This window comes from Neoarius graeffei, chromosome 3 (genome assembly GCF_027579695.1).
Source record: "Neoarius graeffei isolate fNeoGra1 chromosome 3, fNeoGra1.pri, whole genome shotgun sequence".
NCBI lineage: Eukaryota > Metazoa > Chordata > Actinopteri > Siluriformes > Ariidae > Neoarius > Neoarius graeffei.
In genome coordinates this window covers 109,246,341-109,264,636 of record NC_083571.1, presented here as the reverse complement: position 1 = coordinate 109,264,636, position 18,296 = coordinate 109,246,341, and the positions used below count along the sequence as shown (strand labels likewise).

The following is an 18,296-nucleotide window of genomic DNA, read 5'->3' as shown; positions in this document are numbered from 1 at the left end:
TAGCCTAAACCAAAGCAGCCAACACTAGCTACAGATTGTCAGCTTGCTCCTCAAAGTTGCCCACAGATACGAACGTGACTGGTTGGTTGTCTGTTTCGATTCAGCACAATCATTGGTCGGACCACTTTATTACTGAAATAAACATCAGCATCGCTGCCACCTGGATGAGGATAAAGCAGTTACTGAACAGAAATTAAATTTCAGTTGCAAAACCTTTTTTGGGAGGGCCCCATGAGATGTATCTTCCTTAAAAAGCAGCTCGACACTTCCAGCAAGAGAATTTCAAGTCTCCTTTCGGTTCTTAGTCATTGTTCCACCAATTGCCTCATTTCTTTTTACCTTCTCTAAAAATTGTCAGGCTGACACATTTTAAGTAATACATGAAAATAGATTTCAGTGATGCTGTGTACTTCACATTCCTGAAGAGAATATAAATATTAGCTTGTGAATAAAGCATACTGCCAGACAAAGCATCGTGCCCATTTGGGACTGAAGTCATCATCTGTTCTGACCCCTTGAAGTGATGTTTTTAATAAACTGTGGACCCTTCTGAAAGCAATGCCAAGGTGTAAATTCTGCCCCTCTGAGTTCCATGCTGACCTCTTCTGCTCCTCAGACCTGCCTGATCCATCCTGATGCCCTACATCTGGCTGGAGTCTCATCACATTGCTCCTGTGAAGGACGGCCTGACACGGACAGTTGAAAGGGACACTTACAGTAATGTTTTTATGGCTGCAGACTACAGTTAACTTTCTAACTTCAGGACTGCAGCTGACATGAGTAGTTTTTCAACAAAACAGACTATGTTTAAACTATAATTTCCTGGTTTCAGTTATACTTTGACTACAGATGACTTGTTTCTATAACAGGCGTCTTATATAAAATCATGTCTTCTAACCCAAATGAGGATGGGTTCCCCTTGAGGTTTCTTCATGTTGCCTGAGGGAGTTTTTCCTTGCCACCGTTACCCCAGGCTTGCTCATTGGGGGATAAAATTAGCTAAATTCTTTAGTGTTGTAAAGTAGCTTCTACAGAAATTTAAATTTAAAAAAAAAAAAAATTCAAAGTTGGTGCTAGCTATATTTGAAACCAAATACACAACACTGTAAAATAACCTTGAGTGCTTGTAACCTTGACCAGCTAATAAGTCACTTTTGCATATAAACGTGTGGGGGGAGGGGTGTTAGACCAAAAAAAATTTCTCTATACCCTCCAAAATATGGAGATGATCCAAGTATGGAAATACCAATATTTGGCCAACTGAAAAATGCTAACCCCCCTGTACATACCCTCTGAAGTTAATAACCCCTTCAAATAGTCAAAAACTGCCTTTTTCACTAATATAAGCATTCCTTAACAGAAGTAACTCAAATATAACATCAAAAAAATCACAGTAATAAAATTCTCACAAAAAGAATTAAGGCACTGGAAAGGTTTCAGATGCAACAGATAAGGCTAAGTGGCAGAAATTGTGTCCATTTTGACAATCAGTAGAGAATTACATAGTTTGCACTGATTTGTCAATGATTAAACTATTGTCTAGAATAGCATCCATTGCTTGAGTGAGGTCATCCAGAGTAACCCCTGCATTGGAAATGTTCAGATATAGTTTCAGATTGACTGCATATGAATTAAGGGGGAGCTTCCTGTGGTCCTTCATTAGGCGAAACAGATCACTTGCCTTAGGCAAGGAAAGAGATGTGTCTCCTATCTTGGTATCCTTATCTACACTACCGTTCAAAAGTTTGGGGTCACCCAGACAATTTTGTGTTTTCCATGAAAAGTCACTTTTATTTACCACCATAAGTTGTAAAATGAATAGAAAATATAGTCAAGACATTTTTCTGCAGGGGCCAGGTCAGGTCTCCTTACCACTGCCGCAGACTGGCAGCTGGAAGTGGATCTGGGCAAACAGCTGAAGATCCCAGCTAGAATAACATCAACACGGCTCCGACCAGACATGATCATTGTTTCAGATGCCACCAAACAATTGATCATTCTGGAACTCTCAGTTCCCTAGGAAGAACACACAGAGGAGGCAAATGAGAGAAAGCATGCCAAGAACCAGGAGCTGGTGGAAGAGTGCAGGAGCCAAGGCTGGAAGACCTACTGCGAACCCCTGGAGGTTGGATGCCGAGGATTTGCAGGGTGGTCCCTCTGCAAAGTCTTCACCATGCTGGGCCTCACTGGTGAGGCAAAGAGGAAGGCCATCAGGTCTGCAACTGAAGCCGCAGAAAGAGCCACTAGATGGCTTTGGATCAAGAGGGCTGATCCGTGGACGAATGCTGCTGGGATACAGGCCGGAGTCTGATCACCTCCGGTCGGGTCGCCTGGGCGAGGGTGTCTGATGTTGAAAGACCCGAAACACCCAGTGACCCCAGGTTACATCACTGATGATGTGTCCCAGCGCATCAGTAAGATTTATCTTTCACCTGGCCATTTTGAGCATTTAATCGACCCCACAAATGTGACGCTCCAGAAACTCAATCTGCTCAAAGGAAGGTCAGTTTTATAGCTTCTCTAAAGAGCTCAACTGTTTTCAGCTGTGCTAACATGATTGTACAAGGGTTTTCTAATCATCCATTAGCCTTCTGAGGCAATGAGCAAACACATTGTACCATTAGAACACTGGAGTGAGAGTTGCTGGAAATGGGCCTCTATACACCTATGGAGATATTGCACCAAAAACCAGACATTTGCAGCTAGAATAGTCATTTAGCACGTTAGCAATGTATAGAGTGGATTTCTGATTAGTTTAAAGTGATCTTCATTGAAAAGAACAGTGCTTTTCTTTCAAAAATAAGGACACTTCAACGTGACCCCAAACTTTTGAACAGTAGTGTACGTCAGTTGCAGCTGGTGTGAATAGACCCCCCATAGATTTGAGAGCAGTGAGGTCTTTGCCAACCTTGCAGTGGAACGCTGTAGGAACATTTTTCAGTTCCTCTTGTTTTGCAGCCCAAGCCAACAGGATCTCTGGAATCCTACCTCCTTTTCTGACCACACTGCCATAGCTTCTGAAGGATCCTGACCGCCTTTGTTCAACAAGATCTGTTGCTTTAGCTTTTACTTGTGCTGCAGAGGCACTTTTGAGCTGTTTGTTGTAGTCATACCTAGTGGCATACCTGAAGAGGTTCGCATTCATCATTAACTTTAAAACATAAAAAAAAAAAAAAACAAGCAGCATTCTAATATCAAACAGCACTGTAATGTATTTGTCATATTGTAAGAATGGAAACTTTCAGAGGGTATGTACAGGGGGGTTAGCAAGGTTCAATTTAATAAAACTTGACCGTTTCCCCACATAGATGGACCATCTCCATATTTCTAGGGGGGTAAAACATGGAAGTGTCAAAATTCTTAAAACAACCCCCCCATAAAAGAGCCGAGAGCCAGGAGTCTGAAGTTCTCATTTAATTTCTGCAAAAAACAAAACACTGAACAGACACCAGCCTGGATCCAGGCACAACATTTTTGTAGTCCACCCCCCCTCACCATGTAGAGCAGCAGAACCAACCCTCGCACCCCTTAACATTGGAATCTTTAACATTTTTACCCAAACTTCACCTCAGGCCCTCACTTCAGGAAGCTCAGTGCAACAAGATACCCCAATTATAGCTGGACAAACCATCCAATTACAATTTGTACAACAAAAAAAAAAGGATGGGGGATTTGACAAAGTTGCCCAAATACAGGGCAAAAGGAATGGCATTGGAAAAAAGTAAGGATGAACAGGTAATAATAAATGGCATAGGGATTTAATCAACTTCCTCCATGCGAGAGGCGTCGTCATCATCTCCCTCCAGTGGTGGGATTTCCTCTGGAGCAGAAGGAGTAGAGCTTGGTTCATCTGAGGGTACGTCGTCATCATCGATACCTGTATGGAAAGAAGATATTTAGTAAACGAGACGGATTTACTGAGCAAAGTAATCTGATCAGGAAGAACACCAAATCAGCTCGTGCATGAAATCTTACCAAGTCCCAATTTGATCATCCTGTAGATACGGTTGGAATGCGTCTGAGGGTCTTCCAGAGAGAAGCCGGAGGACAGCAGGGCCGTCTCGAACAGCAGGATCACCAGATCTTTCACAGCTTTGTCGTTCTTATCAGCCTCTGCCTTTTGCCTCAGCATCTCCATGATGGGATGGTCAGGATTGATCTCTAGGTGCTTCTTTGCCATCATGTAGCCCATGGTGGAGTTGTCCCTCAGGGCTTGGGCCTTCATGATGCGCTCCATGTTGGCGGTCCAGCCGTATGTGCTCGTCACAATGCAGCAAGGTGAAGAAACCAGTCTGTTAGACACCGTAACCTGTGGAGACATGGGAAATATTAGCATGCACAATCAACGTGTGCTGGTCTGATCCATGCCACTGTTAAGATGAGGCATTTTAACAGCCAACCAGGAAAAAACATAAGGAGGTCATTTTGTACCCAAACAGTTTCCTGCAAGCTCAAGGTCACATTTTATTTAAAAGCCAGACTAACTAGATGCAAGTTACTTCCACTGAAATACAGTACCAGTCCATAACACCTTTCTGCCCAGATCAGCTATTGCTTTTAGTCATTGGATCTAATCAGTTGAGATCACAGGCACTAAATCAAGTGAATATTTTTATAGTTATTAGTGGATCTCCAAGCAAATGGACTGGGGCCTTAACTTGAACACCTCTAGATGGCAAATGTTCTTGGACAGCCACATAATCAAGCTCTTTATAGTACAAAATCTTCAACCACACCAACATACCTGCCAACCTTGAAAATTTTATGAGTACAATTTCATGAGTACCCCCCCCCCCCCGTGTCAACCTCACCCCAACCTGGCACGCATGCGCCCCCACAGACCAAAAACACACTTTCAATCCAGTTTTATTGATTGACCTTGGGAACATAGTCCAGTTTTGTAAAACATTCCTATTGATAGACTTTGGGAAACTGTTATTGATGGCTCTTGGGAACTTCCTTCTGTTTTGAAAAGCACAACAAACATTAAATAGTTGGTGAACGAGTATAACATTCACGAGGGGTTAACAATGTCGGTTTATTGGGCTGACCTAAGGGCCCACCAAAAAAAAAAAAAAAAAAAAAAAAAAAAAAGTGTTTCCGGTAACCCGACCGATCGAGAATTTCCGCGTCGAAATTGCCTACCATAAAGTTATTATAAATTCCCCTCGATATTTTAGTGTAAGCGGCGTTAGTCTGTCAATTTTCTGTTTCAACGCACTCAAGTTGTGAAAGAAATGATAAAAAGTAAAATGTTTCGCCACTTCTATCAGCCCTCCTGCATAAACATGGAAGCACACTTGTATACTGAAGGAGGAAGGGAAAACTGAGCCAAGCCACCATTTTGAATCCTCATTCAAGGCTGTAATGCAAATTGCTTCCTCTTCAGTATACAAGTGCACTTCCATGGCAGGGAAAAACTATGTTTTGCCGCCTATGTAGTCCCCTATTTATACAAAGGAGTCATTCAGGATTCAGCCATGTTTTTGCTCGACCCAAGTTCTACAGTAGGCTAGGCAAGGCCGTCTGCTTTTAATGGAAGTAGCCTAGGACATTATTTTCACGTTATTTCTTGATAAGGTGTTTTCACGTTATTACATGAAAATATCATGAAATAACGTGATAATTTCGTATCATGAAATTACGTGATAATACATGATAAATATATTGTAAAAACGTGATAACTAACTAACTAACTTTTCACGTAATTACTTGATTCTAAGCCAATTTTTTTTGTGTGGCAGCAATACGCTTCCGTAGATCATAACTCGAACTCTCGCGATATTTTTTTTATTCGTTTAAAGATTTAAAACACTTGTGTGGTATAAAGGATTCTGTGCCAAAATACTATTTTGTAAGATGTTTACTTGTGTTAATTTTTTTCGAACAAAGTTTATATAAAAAAAAAAAAAAAAACTTCCTACCTACCAACCTTATTTTAGTATTTCATGTTACTGGAAACACTTTTTTTGGCCTAATGTTTTTATTTTACCTTTCCAGTGATCTTTGCAGAATGGATTGTTAACCATCATTGATGAAATCTCTTCTCTAACCGACGTTTCAATCCCTGACTCACTCTAGCCATCTCCGGCTGCACCCAAGTCAGACACGCGAAGGAGGAAGGGGAGGGGGTGAAGAGGGCAGAGCCACACGCTCTGGAAGAGGGGCAGGGGGATTGGGCAAAGCGGTCCATTCTGGCTTTGAGTTCTCTCACAGATCAGCGGTATCAACTTCAGCAAGAACTTGACTGAAATGCGAATTTGGACGATATGCATACTTTTTAATGTGAAAACGTACAGGCGTACAATGAGGTAAAAAAATCGTAGCGGCTACGCAAGATGCGTACAGGTTGGCAGGTATGCACCAAGCCTCAACAGCATAACTGGACTTACAAAATTTGACTCAAAAGGACTAGGATACCCATTGAGGTTACCAAAATTTCATCAGGGTTCCCACTCTTTTAAAGGAATCATTTTCCAGGTAATTCATGACAGGATTTGGTCATAAGGTCATGCAGCATCGATGCAAATTGTATACTGCAGTTGTTTGACCTCTTTTTGTTACGTGCTGTTTTAAACTTTTTTATTCCCTTGTTCTCCTGTCATGACAAGCTAGAGCAACCTCAGAGGGTCAAAACTCAAATGTAAATTGCTTATACACGTCTCAGTACAGGCAACAGGTGGAGACATAGCGCAGCAGATCGAGCTACGATGGAGCTCAGCTGTCCTCATATCTAGACTACGACCAGCGAGCTGTTTCAAACAAAAATTAAAAAACGAAAAACACAAATAAAATTCCAGGACATTTGGCCATTTCTATCAATTTCCATGACCGGAAAATGACGCTCTAAATTTTCAGGTTTTCCAGGACGCTTGGGAACCCTGTTCATTTTGTCCAGCAAGGGCTTTATTTAAAACACCCAAAATTGTGTTTTACCTTTTCAACTTTCTTATCCAGAATCTCCTTCATCAGTTTGCAGAGACTCTCAAACTTGGCCTTGTCCTCCTCCATCTTTTTCTTCTCCTCCTCATCCTCAGGCAGCTCCAGCCCCTCCTTGGTGACAGAAACCAGGGTCTTGCCCTCAAATTCCTTCAGCTGTTGCACGCAGTACTCATCGATCGGCTCCACCATGTAGAGAACCTCAAAGCCACGCTTACGAACACGCTCAACAAATGCAGAGTTGGCCACCTGGTCCTTGCTCTCACCTGGGGGGGGGGAACCAAATCAACTCAGAACCCTTCAATTATAAAGTGAAAATTTTAAGTAGTCACATGAGACACACAAAAAGGAAGACATGCCGTAAGACTAACCAGTGATGTAGTAAATGGATTTCTGGTTCTCCTTCATGCGGCTGAGGTATTCAGAGAGTGATGTCATTTCATCTCCTGACTGGGAGCCATGATAGCGCAGCAGCTCGGAGAGCTTCTTGCGGTTCTGAGAGTCCTCGTGGATGCCCAACTACAAAACACCAAGTTATTGCTCTTTATTAAAATGCCATTTATTTCCTAACAGGATCTTTATACTACTGGAAGTGAAAGGTGTTGAACTGCATTAAGTCACAATGAATTATTTAATAAAAGCACCACAGCTGGAGGGGACAACTCTAGAGAAACCAAGTCACTGATGCTAGATAAAAATACAGCAAACCTTAATCCATGCTAAAAGACAGATGAGGCCATCATTTAAAGGGGAACAGAGGGCAATATATAGAGTACATAATAAAAACACATTAACGAACCTTATTCAAGACTTACAAAAGTTTTTTGTTCTAAGGTTGGAAAGTTAGTGTTTTGAAAGTAGCTCGAGGAAACTATTTCCGCAGTTTGAACAGCCCGCCATGATATTAATTTTATCCAATCAGAATGCACGTTCATTTTCTCTGCGTAACACTCATGACGCATGCATGTCCCCAGTTGTGTTGGCTCATTGAGGTTGGGACTAGCACGTGTGAAATACCCGTTTCTGCCTCTTGTGACGATTTCGCAAGTCCACGGGTGGCGCCTCTCTCATTGCAGCAAATAAATTCTGCTGGACTCGTGAGCAACTCCGTTACATTTTCCGCACGAGCACCACGCCGTGTCACCTGCACGCAGACGCTCTGCCCCACGCTCGCCATGCCCATGGTCAGCATCAGTCTCATCCTCGCCGTCATCCGACCTTTCTTCTCTTATTTCATCACCGGAGTCGAGAGTACCTCTCCTAGGTTCAAACTGGTACCCTTCTAAGCCATAGCCTGCTTGCAGTGTGTCTTGCGGGATCTCTTCGTATGATTCGACAGAGCTGTCGCTTTCACTTGATGCGCCCGACGCCATGATTACACGCTTCTATTTCAGAGAGTTCCGCTAGTGCAGTGGGTAGCGCTGACGTCACGGTCTTTTAAAAACGGTGACTCTTGTGCGGTTTAGCGTATAAAGTATTACATTTACAATTACCAAGATATTTCGTTGTTTTCTAGTATATAAATTTGATAGAATACGTTACTTTGTCACATCAGCAACTGTATATATTATATTAGGTACCCCTTTAAGCTGTTGCCTGCACAACGGTGCATTTAGAGGGCCCGTTCTTACCTTGATGTTCTTGGAAAAGGCTTCATAGAACTTCTTGTAGTTGTCCTTGTCTTCAGAGAGCTCGGCAAACAGTTCCAGGCATTTCTTCACGATGTTCTTGCGGATCACCTTCAGAATTTTGCTCTGCTGCAGCATTTCTCTGGAGATGTTCAGAGGAAGATCCTCAGAGTCAACCACACCACGGATGAAATCTGCAGTAAAACAAATACGTAAACACCCGCTGCAGCAACACAACCCTGTTAAATGGTGTATTCAGCCGCATGTACGCCACTTCGCTGTCCGTCAGTTGTTAGAGAGGATCTTACTCAGGTACTCGGGGATGAGCTCCTCACAGCTGTCCATGATGAACACCCTCCTCACATACAGCTTGATGTTATTCTTCTTTTTCTTGTTCTCAAAGAGGTCGAAGGGCGCCCGACGGGGGATGAAGAGCAGGGCTCTGAACTCCAGCTGTCCCTCGACGGAGAAGTGCTATGGCACAGAGGCAAAAAGAGCTAGATAGGGTGGGCTTTACTTACGACATACAGTTACTACAAACGACTGGTACCGAAGACCTTCAACCAAGTTTACGGAACACATACAAGGAAGTAGACGCTACACGAAAGCCCAAAATTCAAAAATAATAAAAAGGGCTTGAGCTGAATTACCCACAGCTAAAACTACACCATCTACTGCTTCCAGAGACTGTTCATTCCCACTCCTTGCTGCCCAGAGATTCATGCTTACTAAATACAGGAGGAGTTTATTCATGAAGCCTTGACATTTTATACCTTAACAGCAAGGTGGTCCTCCCAGTCATTGGTCAGGCTCTTGTAGAACTCTCCATACTCCTCATTGGTGATATCATCAGGGTTCCTGGTCCAGATGGGCTTGGTCTTATTCAGCTCCTCCTGGTCAATGTACTTCTCCTTGATTTTCTTCTTTTTCTTCTTATCCTTATCCTTGGAGGAGTCCTCATCGTCATCAGAGCCTACATCCTCAATTTTGGGCTTCTCCTCTCCTTCTTCCTCATCTTTCTCCTCCTTCTCTTCCTTTTCATCCTCTGCCTCATCATCACTGATCTCCTTATCACGCTCCTTCTCCACCTACATGAACATTTCAAAGTGGTCAAGAACTTCCATTCTTTGAGGTAAAGCCATGGCCAAGTTTCTGCTTCCTGAATAAATTCACAGCTCAATCAACGCAGCAAGCTCATACCGAGCCAACTACAAACTCAGCTGTACAGAATATTTATAATAAAAAAAAAAAAAACCTTACAAAGAGTGTTATGGGGTATCCAATGAACTGCGAGTGCTTCTTGACCACCTCCTTCACCCGCTTCTCCTCAATGTACTCTGTCTGATCCTCCTTCAGATGAAGGATGACTTTGGTTCCACGGCCAATGGGCTCACCTGTAAACACACCCCGTACCATCAGTAACTTGTTTAGCAAAACAAGACGTTTAAGGGATTCACTACACTTGGCGCACACTGCCAAGCATTAGAATTATTCCATTCCAAGACGCACAGCAACCAATGGAGGAGTCTTAAACAGGCACTACAATCAACCTACCATGGTCGACTTTGACTGTGAAGGATCCACCAGCTGAGGACTCCCAGGCATACTGCTCATCATCGTTGTTTTTAGTGATGACCACCACTTTCTCAGCCACAAGGTAGGCTGAGTAGAAGCCCACACCAAACTGCCCAATCATGGAGATATCGGCACCAGCCTGAGAGGGGGAAAAGGGGGTGTGAGGATTAAGCGCCCATTAACTGTGCATGTAGTGGTTAAACAAAGACATGCAGCTTCTATGTATTTGGCACCAACTTGTTAGCGTTAGGTCCAAATGCATCGTTCATTAGCGCAGTGATGCAGTTCAAGCTTCATAATACACTACCTGAAGAGCCTCCATGAAGGCCTTGGTTCCTGACTTTGCAATGGTTCCCAGATTGTTGATGAGGTCAGCCTTGGTCATGCCGATCCCAGTGTCGACAATGGTCAGTGTGCGTTCATGCTTGTTGGGAATGATGTCAATCTTGAGGTCCTTCCCACTATCCAGTTTAGATGGCTCAGTCAGACTTTCGTATCTGATTTTGTCAAGGGCCTAAAATATAAAGCAACAACTTTGAGTACCATACCAATTTAACAACACGTAGGATGTATGAAATACTGCATTTGAAAAGACACACGCAACTAAGACAAGTGAACAGGGCAAGATAACAGACTAAAGTTGGGGGGGACGAACCTAAAATCAAATTCCAGGTTTGCAATCTCTATTTTGCAAAAGACAAATTCCAACAGCTAGGTCAGTGATCACTTCGAGACCAGTAAAGATTTGGCTTGATCTGGCTCTGTAGATGCTGCACAACTGGTTAAAATTGGTCTGAGAAATCAGCTGCTGATCAGTCATGTTAGGGTGTATTCAGACCAGGATAGTTCAATATATATTTTAAGTTCGTTTCTTAGACAAGTATATTTAAGTTTGTTACCTTGTTAACAGTTTCGGCGAGAATCTCCCGCCTTCTTCAGAAACAGCTGTTGGACTGTTTCTGAAGAAGGCGGGAGATTCTCGCCGAAACTGTTAACAAGGTAACAAACTTAAATATACTTGTCTAAGAAACGAACTTAAAATTTGTGTAATAGTTAGACATAATGAACATCCACTACGTAGGATAGTTCAATAGTTCACTTGCTTTGGTCCAAACCAAATTTTTTTTTTTTTTTTTTCATTTTGGTGCGGTTCGCTTTCACACTGTACATTTTAGTAAGCGGACCAAAATCTGTCAACAAAGCCACGCGCCCTGAGGTCGTTCAGCTATTGGTCAGAGACGACACGCGCACAAAGCGTCAAGTTCAAAAGTAGTCATGGAGGCTTTCCGTGCTGTTATTCTTTTTAAATGTCAAAGCTATATGTTTTTTTCCAGTTTTTACTGTTTTCACAATTGTGCAATTACTATGCTGTTGTACAAGTAATTTATCAACGACGACTTCAAAGGGCAAGGCGGCTACGGAGGATAGCGCTGATGAGCGCACATCATGTGACAGTTCTGGCTCTTCACGCAAGACGGAGGAGGTATGTCAGGATATTCGCCTTATCCATCATAATAGATGAATTTCTTTTTTGCGTCGCTAGTGCCGCCACTTTTTGAAAGAATGTCCCCGATTTTAATGTAGGTCTGACGGAGTTTCTTCACTTTTAGCCGACATTGTTCTGGGGAGCGCGTGAACCCCTTCTCCTTCATTTTCTCACTGAATACAGCAAACACGTCGGCATTTTTGTGTGTTCTCTCCAAAAGCTCAGATATCCGGTCATCTGCCCAGATATCCACAAGGGTACACGTTTCTTCCTCGGCCCACGTTTGCCCCCTACTCATTTTTTGTACTCTGTAGTCTAGCCTACCACTGGTCTGAATGACTGAACGACTGTTGTAAGGTTCTCTTGACAACCAAAACAGTGTTTGCACTTTGCAGTGGAGTGTCAAGACTCTGTTTCCCATAATGCTCGACAAACGACGGAAGCTCCCGAGGTACAAAAAAGCAAAACTGTCAGATTAGGTCCGGTCTGCTTTCACACCTCCAAAAGGTCCGCACCAGAGTTCCTTTGGTCCGGACCGAGTCTGACCTTGCAGCTCGGTCCGCTTGTTTGGTCCGGACCAAGGGAAATTTGGTTCGTTTGGTCAGGACCAAACGTCATAAGTGTGAATACGCCCTTAGTTGCCAGTTCACATCCCGAATGCATGCATGCTGCTACTCCAGATATTCAAGACTTGATATTTGCCCACTGTAGGCACCATCGTGAAGTTTAAATGGACATTACTCTGCCCAGTTTGTCATCATGAGTTATAGAAGTCTTCAACTGAAATGAGCATGCATGTGTGTATGATCAGTCTTTAATAGTTTCTGCTGTTCTTGTTTTAAAAGACTGATTAAACAAACCGATAGATTTTATTAAAAAGTGAACAGTACATAGCTGGCATTTATTGACTACTGTACAGAACATGCCTCTTCCTGTAGAGATTGGCACGCGAGTCATTCCACCAGACAACACCGCTGAAGAAAACACCAGGTGACGCACTTGTCAACTCTCACGACTTTGCCATGAGACTCATGATTTTTTTGCACTCACACTTCCACTAATCTGTCAATTTTTCCAAAAATTATATATGTTAATGGAAAACAAGCATTATAGATGCACCGGTGTGTGCAATGTCCACTATCTACACAATATTGCTTCCAGAAGGCCGGTGAAAAAGCTTTTGAAAGGAGTGTCATGATTTGTCAACTTCCTGCAGTCGGCCAATGAAATCGCGTCATACTTTTTCATCATTTCCATGTTACGGACAGGAAAGATGCAAGCAAGCACCATTTCTGATGCGCCGTTTGCAACAGGAGTATCAGCTGTAAACACCAAGGCCTTCGAGATGATGTACTTCACATGCAAAGAAAGTCTCAGAAAGATCTTGGAAAAAGCAAGATAGTTATCAGGATCACACAACCGTGTTTACAGCAGACTTGCGTCAGTGAAAAAGGTACAATTTGTGTTTGAAAAAAGTTAAACATGCTTTTGGTTAATCTAAGCTCAACTAGCTCTATGTGCAATAGCTTATTTTGAACTGTCCCACAGATGGTATCAAACATACAGCCAAATGTTTCTTTCCCCCCCAACATGAACTCTGCATGCTGTTTGGCGCGTTTACTATTGTTACAGTAGTAGCCGAGCTCATCCGCGTTAGTAATGGGAAATAAAAATAAGCACAAATATATAAATCTAACTATATAATTTGAAGTTGTTAATATCAATGGTTTTAGGATTTTTGGTGATGGTATTACTTTGAGTAATTCACTAATTTTATATTCCTTAATATCTTTATTTATTAGAAGCTTGAACAAAGAATTTAATCCTTGTATGGCGTTAATGTTTGTGGGACCAGTTTTCATTTATCAAAAGGAACATTTTTTTTTCCCCCAGACGCCAGCTCACTGGCCTTAGCTCATTTTCTGTGAACATATCAGAACATTTTCGATGGCCACACACTGTACACATTTATATTACACACAGGATGTTCGGGTCCACTGGACCCAGGGCTAATATTAGTGTTCCATCACTCTGTCCTTCTGTTTGTGTTGCTGCCCCTGCTGTTCAAGCACCGACACCTCTCTGCTCTCACATTCCTGCACATCTTGCAGGAACCAAGACAGAGTTTCCCATAAATTGAGGGCAGGACACAAATATAGCTTTTCCAACATGGTTCCTCCTCACAACTGATCAACGCAGCCAAGAGGTTCTCTGCTCAGACAGCCTTGCAAATGATGTTTGGAAGACAAAAGCTTTTGATGTAGAGAGGAAGAAGCTTCAGAATGTGAGGATCACATTTCTGAAAACCCCAGAATCTGAGTGACTTTGAAGAGGAGGATGAGCTAGAGCATCAGCCAGTCCCAAAATAAAGACGAGCATGGGGATGAGGTGTCGTATAGACAGACCTGGTTACTGTATGTGTTGTGTAAACTGAACAGGTTAAATTTCTAATGAAACTCAAAGAAATAAAGTTAGTTAGGAAAAACCTTGCTTCATTTGTAAATTTGAACATAAACATCTTTTCTCTCCACTCATATGAAGTATAATTGATTTTTTGTAAAATTACATTTTATTAAACACAAACAAGGACTTTTAATAAAAATGCAATCTAACAAAGGTAAAGGGCAAATATTAACCACATGTTCATATTGCTTGTAATTGGTGCGAAGTAAACATTTGTTAAGTAATGTAAAGATGGTTTGCGTTGAATTTAAAAAACACACCAAAATGCAGCAGGTCCACCAGACTACGGCTGCACGATTATGGAAAAAATGATGATCACGATTATCTTGATCAAAATTGCAATCACGATTATTCTTGATGTTAGGGAAATCACTTAAATTTTATTTCACTATATTCAAACAAATATGAACAGCTTTCAGTGCAGAATGAAATTTAAAAGAGAAATTCTGATTTCCAAATGACAATGAAATTTATCCATGAAATTACCAAAGGATGAAGGAACTGAAAACTCAATTGCAACAATTACATAGCATTATACTGAGGCCTACAAGTTTTTAGCTAGAAAGACCAGCCTATCAACATGCTCTGGCTTTAAACATGAGCGAAGGCAGGTCACAGCATTGCCTCCAGTGCTAAATACGCTCAATCTGTTACCTACTCTCACGCTATCACCCCTTGAAGAAGATACCGCCAGTGTTGCCAAACACTGCTGACGTTTTCCAGCCCAAAATATGTTCAAATCCGCCAAAATGCACTTAAAACCGCCCAATCTGGCAACACTGGATACCGCTGCACTGAAGCTCTGCGCACTTGGCTTGCTTGCTTATTTAGGCGGAGTAATGAAACCTTACATGCCCTAATGGTTCACCCCCTAATGGTTTGGCGGAGTACTGGTCAAAAAGCACCTAGAGATCAGATATGCAGCAGAGCTCGCATTTTAAATGGAAATAAATTGCGATTTTCATTTAATTTAATCGTGGCAGCCAAAATCGCGATTTTCGATTAAATTCGATTAATTGTGCAGCCCTACACCAGACCCATGAACACTGGCTGAGTAAGTAACAAAAATATGAACCACACAAGGGTTAATACATAGGACAGAATACTAAACTTACCCAGCTTGCGTTCCATTCAGGTAATTTTTTGCAACAATATTTACTCATTTAATAAAGGGCAAAATAAACTGCAAACATCCTTTTACTACTATGCACAGATTAGACCTGACCAGAGCCTGTAGCCCCTGGATCTCACTTTTTGCCCCCATTTTTGGGTTGACAGCTATGAAGCAGGGATGTTAACTGATGACCGTTTGACCAGTGGTTGACCGAATCAACCGGTTAATTTTTTTTGGTTGTCGGGTTTAAAAAAAAAAAAAAAAATCGTTTTGAAGCTGCCGATTTTGGAGCAGAGAACCTGGAATTCTGTGTTGTAAACGCTTGGGGCATGCCATGCAGTGTAAGGACGACAGCTGACAAATCAGAAACGTCCATTCAGTCATGTTCTGCCCTCCCACCCCAGTTGAAGACAGCTGACAAATCAGAAACACCCAGTCATGTCCCGCCCAGCTGCCACTCAGCAAAAGAAAAGTGTAGGCACAGGCTTTTTAGCTTACAAATCACCACTTTTTTTTTTTTTAAATTATTATTAGAAGGCACATCGAGTTTAGTCCTGCCTTGGCCAGTGCATTCTGAAAGTATGTTTCTGTCTGTAGCCAACAATGCATGTTATTGCAGATCATATCTCTCCACACAAACTAAAGGCGCAGATGCCAACTTTTTTCTTTGAATCGTGCAGATCAGTTTTTTTTTTTTGGGGTGTTGGATTGTCTGATTGCAATTTCAAGGTGGATTCTGTATTAAAATTACTAAATAGGCGGGTGCCGTTGCAGTCCATGAGGCGTGGGGGTGGGTGGGAGGACAGCAGTGGATCAGGGGGCTGCGCACGTTTGCGCGGAAGCTGCGCACATTAAATTTTGCGCGACTTCGGCGCGGCTTTCTGATTTCTTCTCGTGCTTGTACTTTGTGTTTCATGGACTGTGGCGGCATTTGCTTATATGAAGAATTTGCTTTGATGAAGTTGTGGTCGGACCCTCCAACGCCCCCCCCCCCCTTGGGAAAGGAAGGTCGGATCTGCGCGATTCAGCCGTGGAGAGGGTGTCATCCACCAAAAGGCGCGCCGTTTGCATCCCTGTAAATAATTCCAATTCTAGAATTTTAAAAACTCATAGGTTAACCGACTTTAACAGGCTAATGAGGCTCGGTGGTCAGCCAAGATTTTTTAGTTTTCGCCATCCCTACTATGAAGTGAATGAAAAATTCTGCTGTTTTTCGTCATCATGTCCCCCCCCCTATTTTTCTTCATGGGGGGAGTATAAAAATGGCCTAGCTACTTAAGACTGAATAAATGATCATTTGATTACACCTGAGAACAGAAAGCTTAGCTGCATTAACCCAGTGGAAAGCACTATAGTAACCGTCGCAATTATACCGACACCCTTTACTACAACAGAACTTACATCAGAGGCATTGGAAATAAGCTCCCTTAGGAAGATCTCCTTGTTGGAATAAAAAGTGTTGATGATCAGGGACATCAGCTGAGCAATCTCTGCCTGGAAGGCAAAGGTCTCAGCCTCCTCCTCTTGGCGCATTTCTTCAGGCATCTAAGAGAAAGAAAGAAAGAAAGAAAGAAACGGATGATGGACGGATAGACACATCATAACAAAACCAACTTCATCAAGCATGCATTTTAGCTGACATTTCATTCTTCTATACACTGACCAGAAATCCCCTTGCATTTTTTTTTTAGCCAAACTTATAAACCTTCGAGTTGTTCATTTGAACCCAATAATGCAGCTGAACTACATCTTGAGTAGCTTCCAAGCAGACTCGGCTACTCCTACATCCGTCTTCCGCAGTCCATTCCAACATGGCCGAACTTCCGGGTACAGCCACGTGCTTCACGAGCGCGCACGTGAACGTGTTTCACAAAAGAAAAATAAGTATTTATCATCACTCATCCTTAAAAATCATATCTAACGGGTTACCTTAAAACATTAACGCGTAAATATAAACACTTAGCTCGGATAAATTTGGTATACTTCAGATTCAAAACAAGTTGCTTGTATGTCAGAACGTAGTTAAGAATAAACTCGATTCCGGTTCCGACATGTAGGAGGAGTGAGTAAAAAATAAACGGCCTAATAAGATTTTAAACAAACCGTACATGAGATTTATTATAATTAATTATTTCAGTACCGTAAGCTACACCTCAGCATTACATTATCGCTTGTGGTGTTACAAGCTAGCATTAGCTAGGCAGGGAGCAATGCGGTCTTGGAGCCGAATCACAAATGACTCGGTATTAGACGCATAGTGCACTATGTAGTGCAGAAACGCCATTCTTTCGCTCCCTAAGTAGTGCACTTACACAGGGCGCAGCGCGTCATTTAGGACCGAGCCGGTTAAAAAAAGGGGGGGGGGGGGGCAGCTCGGCGTTAAAGATGCTAGCGGTACCTATTGTTTCTCTCGACTAAACGAATTCCAGTCATTTTCTTTCAGCGTTATCGAAATAGAAAACATTAGGTTTAGATTTAAGAGAGACAAATACACCTAATATTTATATTTTTTATATAAAAACAGCTGCTCACGGCAACCTTTTTGGACACCACAGATTAGCTAGCAAAATAAATGACGATGACACCGCGGTTTTAATTAAAGTAACGCGAAAGACAGCTAATGCTAGCTGATTTAGCCACCCATCTTTGTTTCCAGATGAATTAAATCCCAGACATGTTCACCACATCTATTATTTTTTTTTTTTTTCTTTAATTTGGTCTTTGGTAAATTCTTCCATCTTACCTCTTCAAGCACCAAAGCAAAATTCCTTCTCTCTGAGAACGCACTCGACAATAAACCCGACTCTGATTCCGCTTCTAATTCATACCTGCTTTATCAAAAAAAAATTAAGAATCGAAAATCTCGTACCTTGACTTTTGTTTCGTTGACTCGTCTTGAATAAAATGCACCCAAACAACCACTTTCGGATCTCCGCCACAATCTGATGCAGTGGAGTAAAAGAAGGACGGGACGATTTTTTTACCGTGTATACTTTATATATGGAAAGAGCTGTATCACTCCGCGGGACAGCCTGCGATAAAGTAGCATAGGTTTCTGCCTAAATCGCATACGAAGCCTATGACACACTAG

The 18,296-nt window shown here is 42.1% G+C and overlaps 1 protein-coding gene across 1 annotated transcript; it reads right to left on the bottom strand.

Annotated features, from left to right (window-relative positions):
• Positions 1-3,399: 3,399 nt before the first annotated feature.
• hsp90ab1 (heat shock protein 90, alpha (cytosolic), class B member 1) lies at positions 3,400-18,187 on the bottom strand. Its single transcript, XM_060917872.1, has 12 exons — positions 18,075-18,187; positions 16,607-16,750; positions 10,450-10,656; positions 10,122-10,281; positions 9,828-9,961; positions 9,341-9,655; positions 8,876-9,041; positions 8,571-8,761; positions 7,311-7,458; positions 6,937-7,205; positions 3,976-4,309; positions 3,400-3,877 (listed from the first exon to the last, which is right to left on the bottom strand). The coding sequence occupies exons 2-12, from the start codon at positions 16,748-16,750 to the stop codon at positions 3,759-3,761; spliced, it is 2,187 nt and encodes a 728-aa protein (XP_060773855.1). The 5' UTR covers positions 18,075-18,187; the 3' UTR covers positions 3,400-3,758.
• Positions 18,188-18,296: the final 109 nt, after the last annotated feature.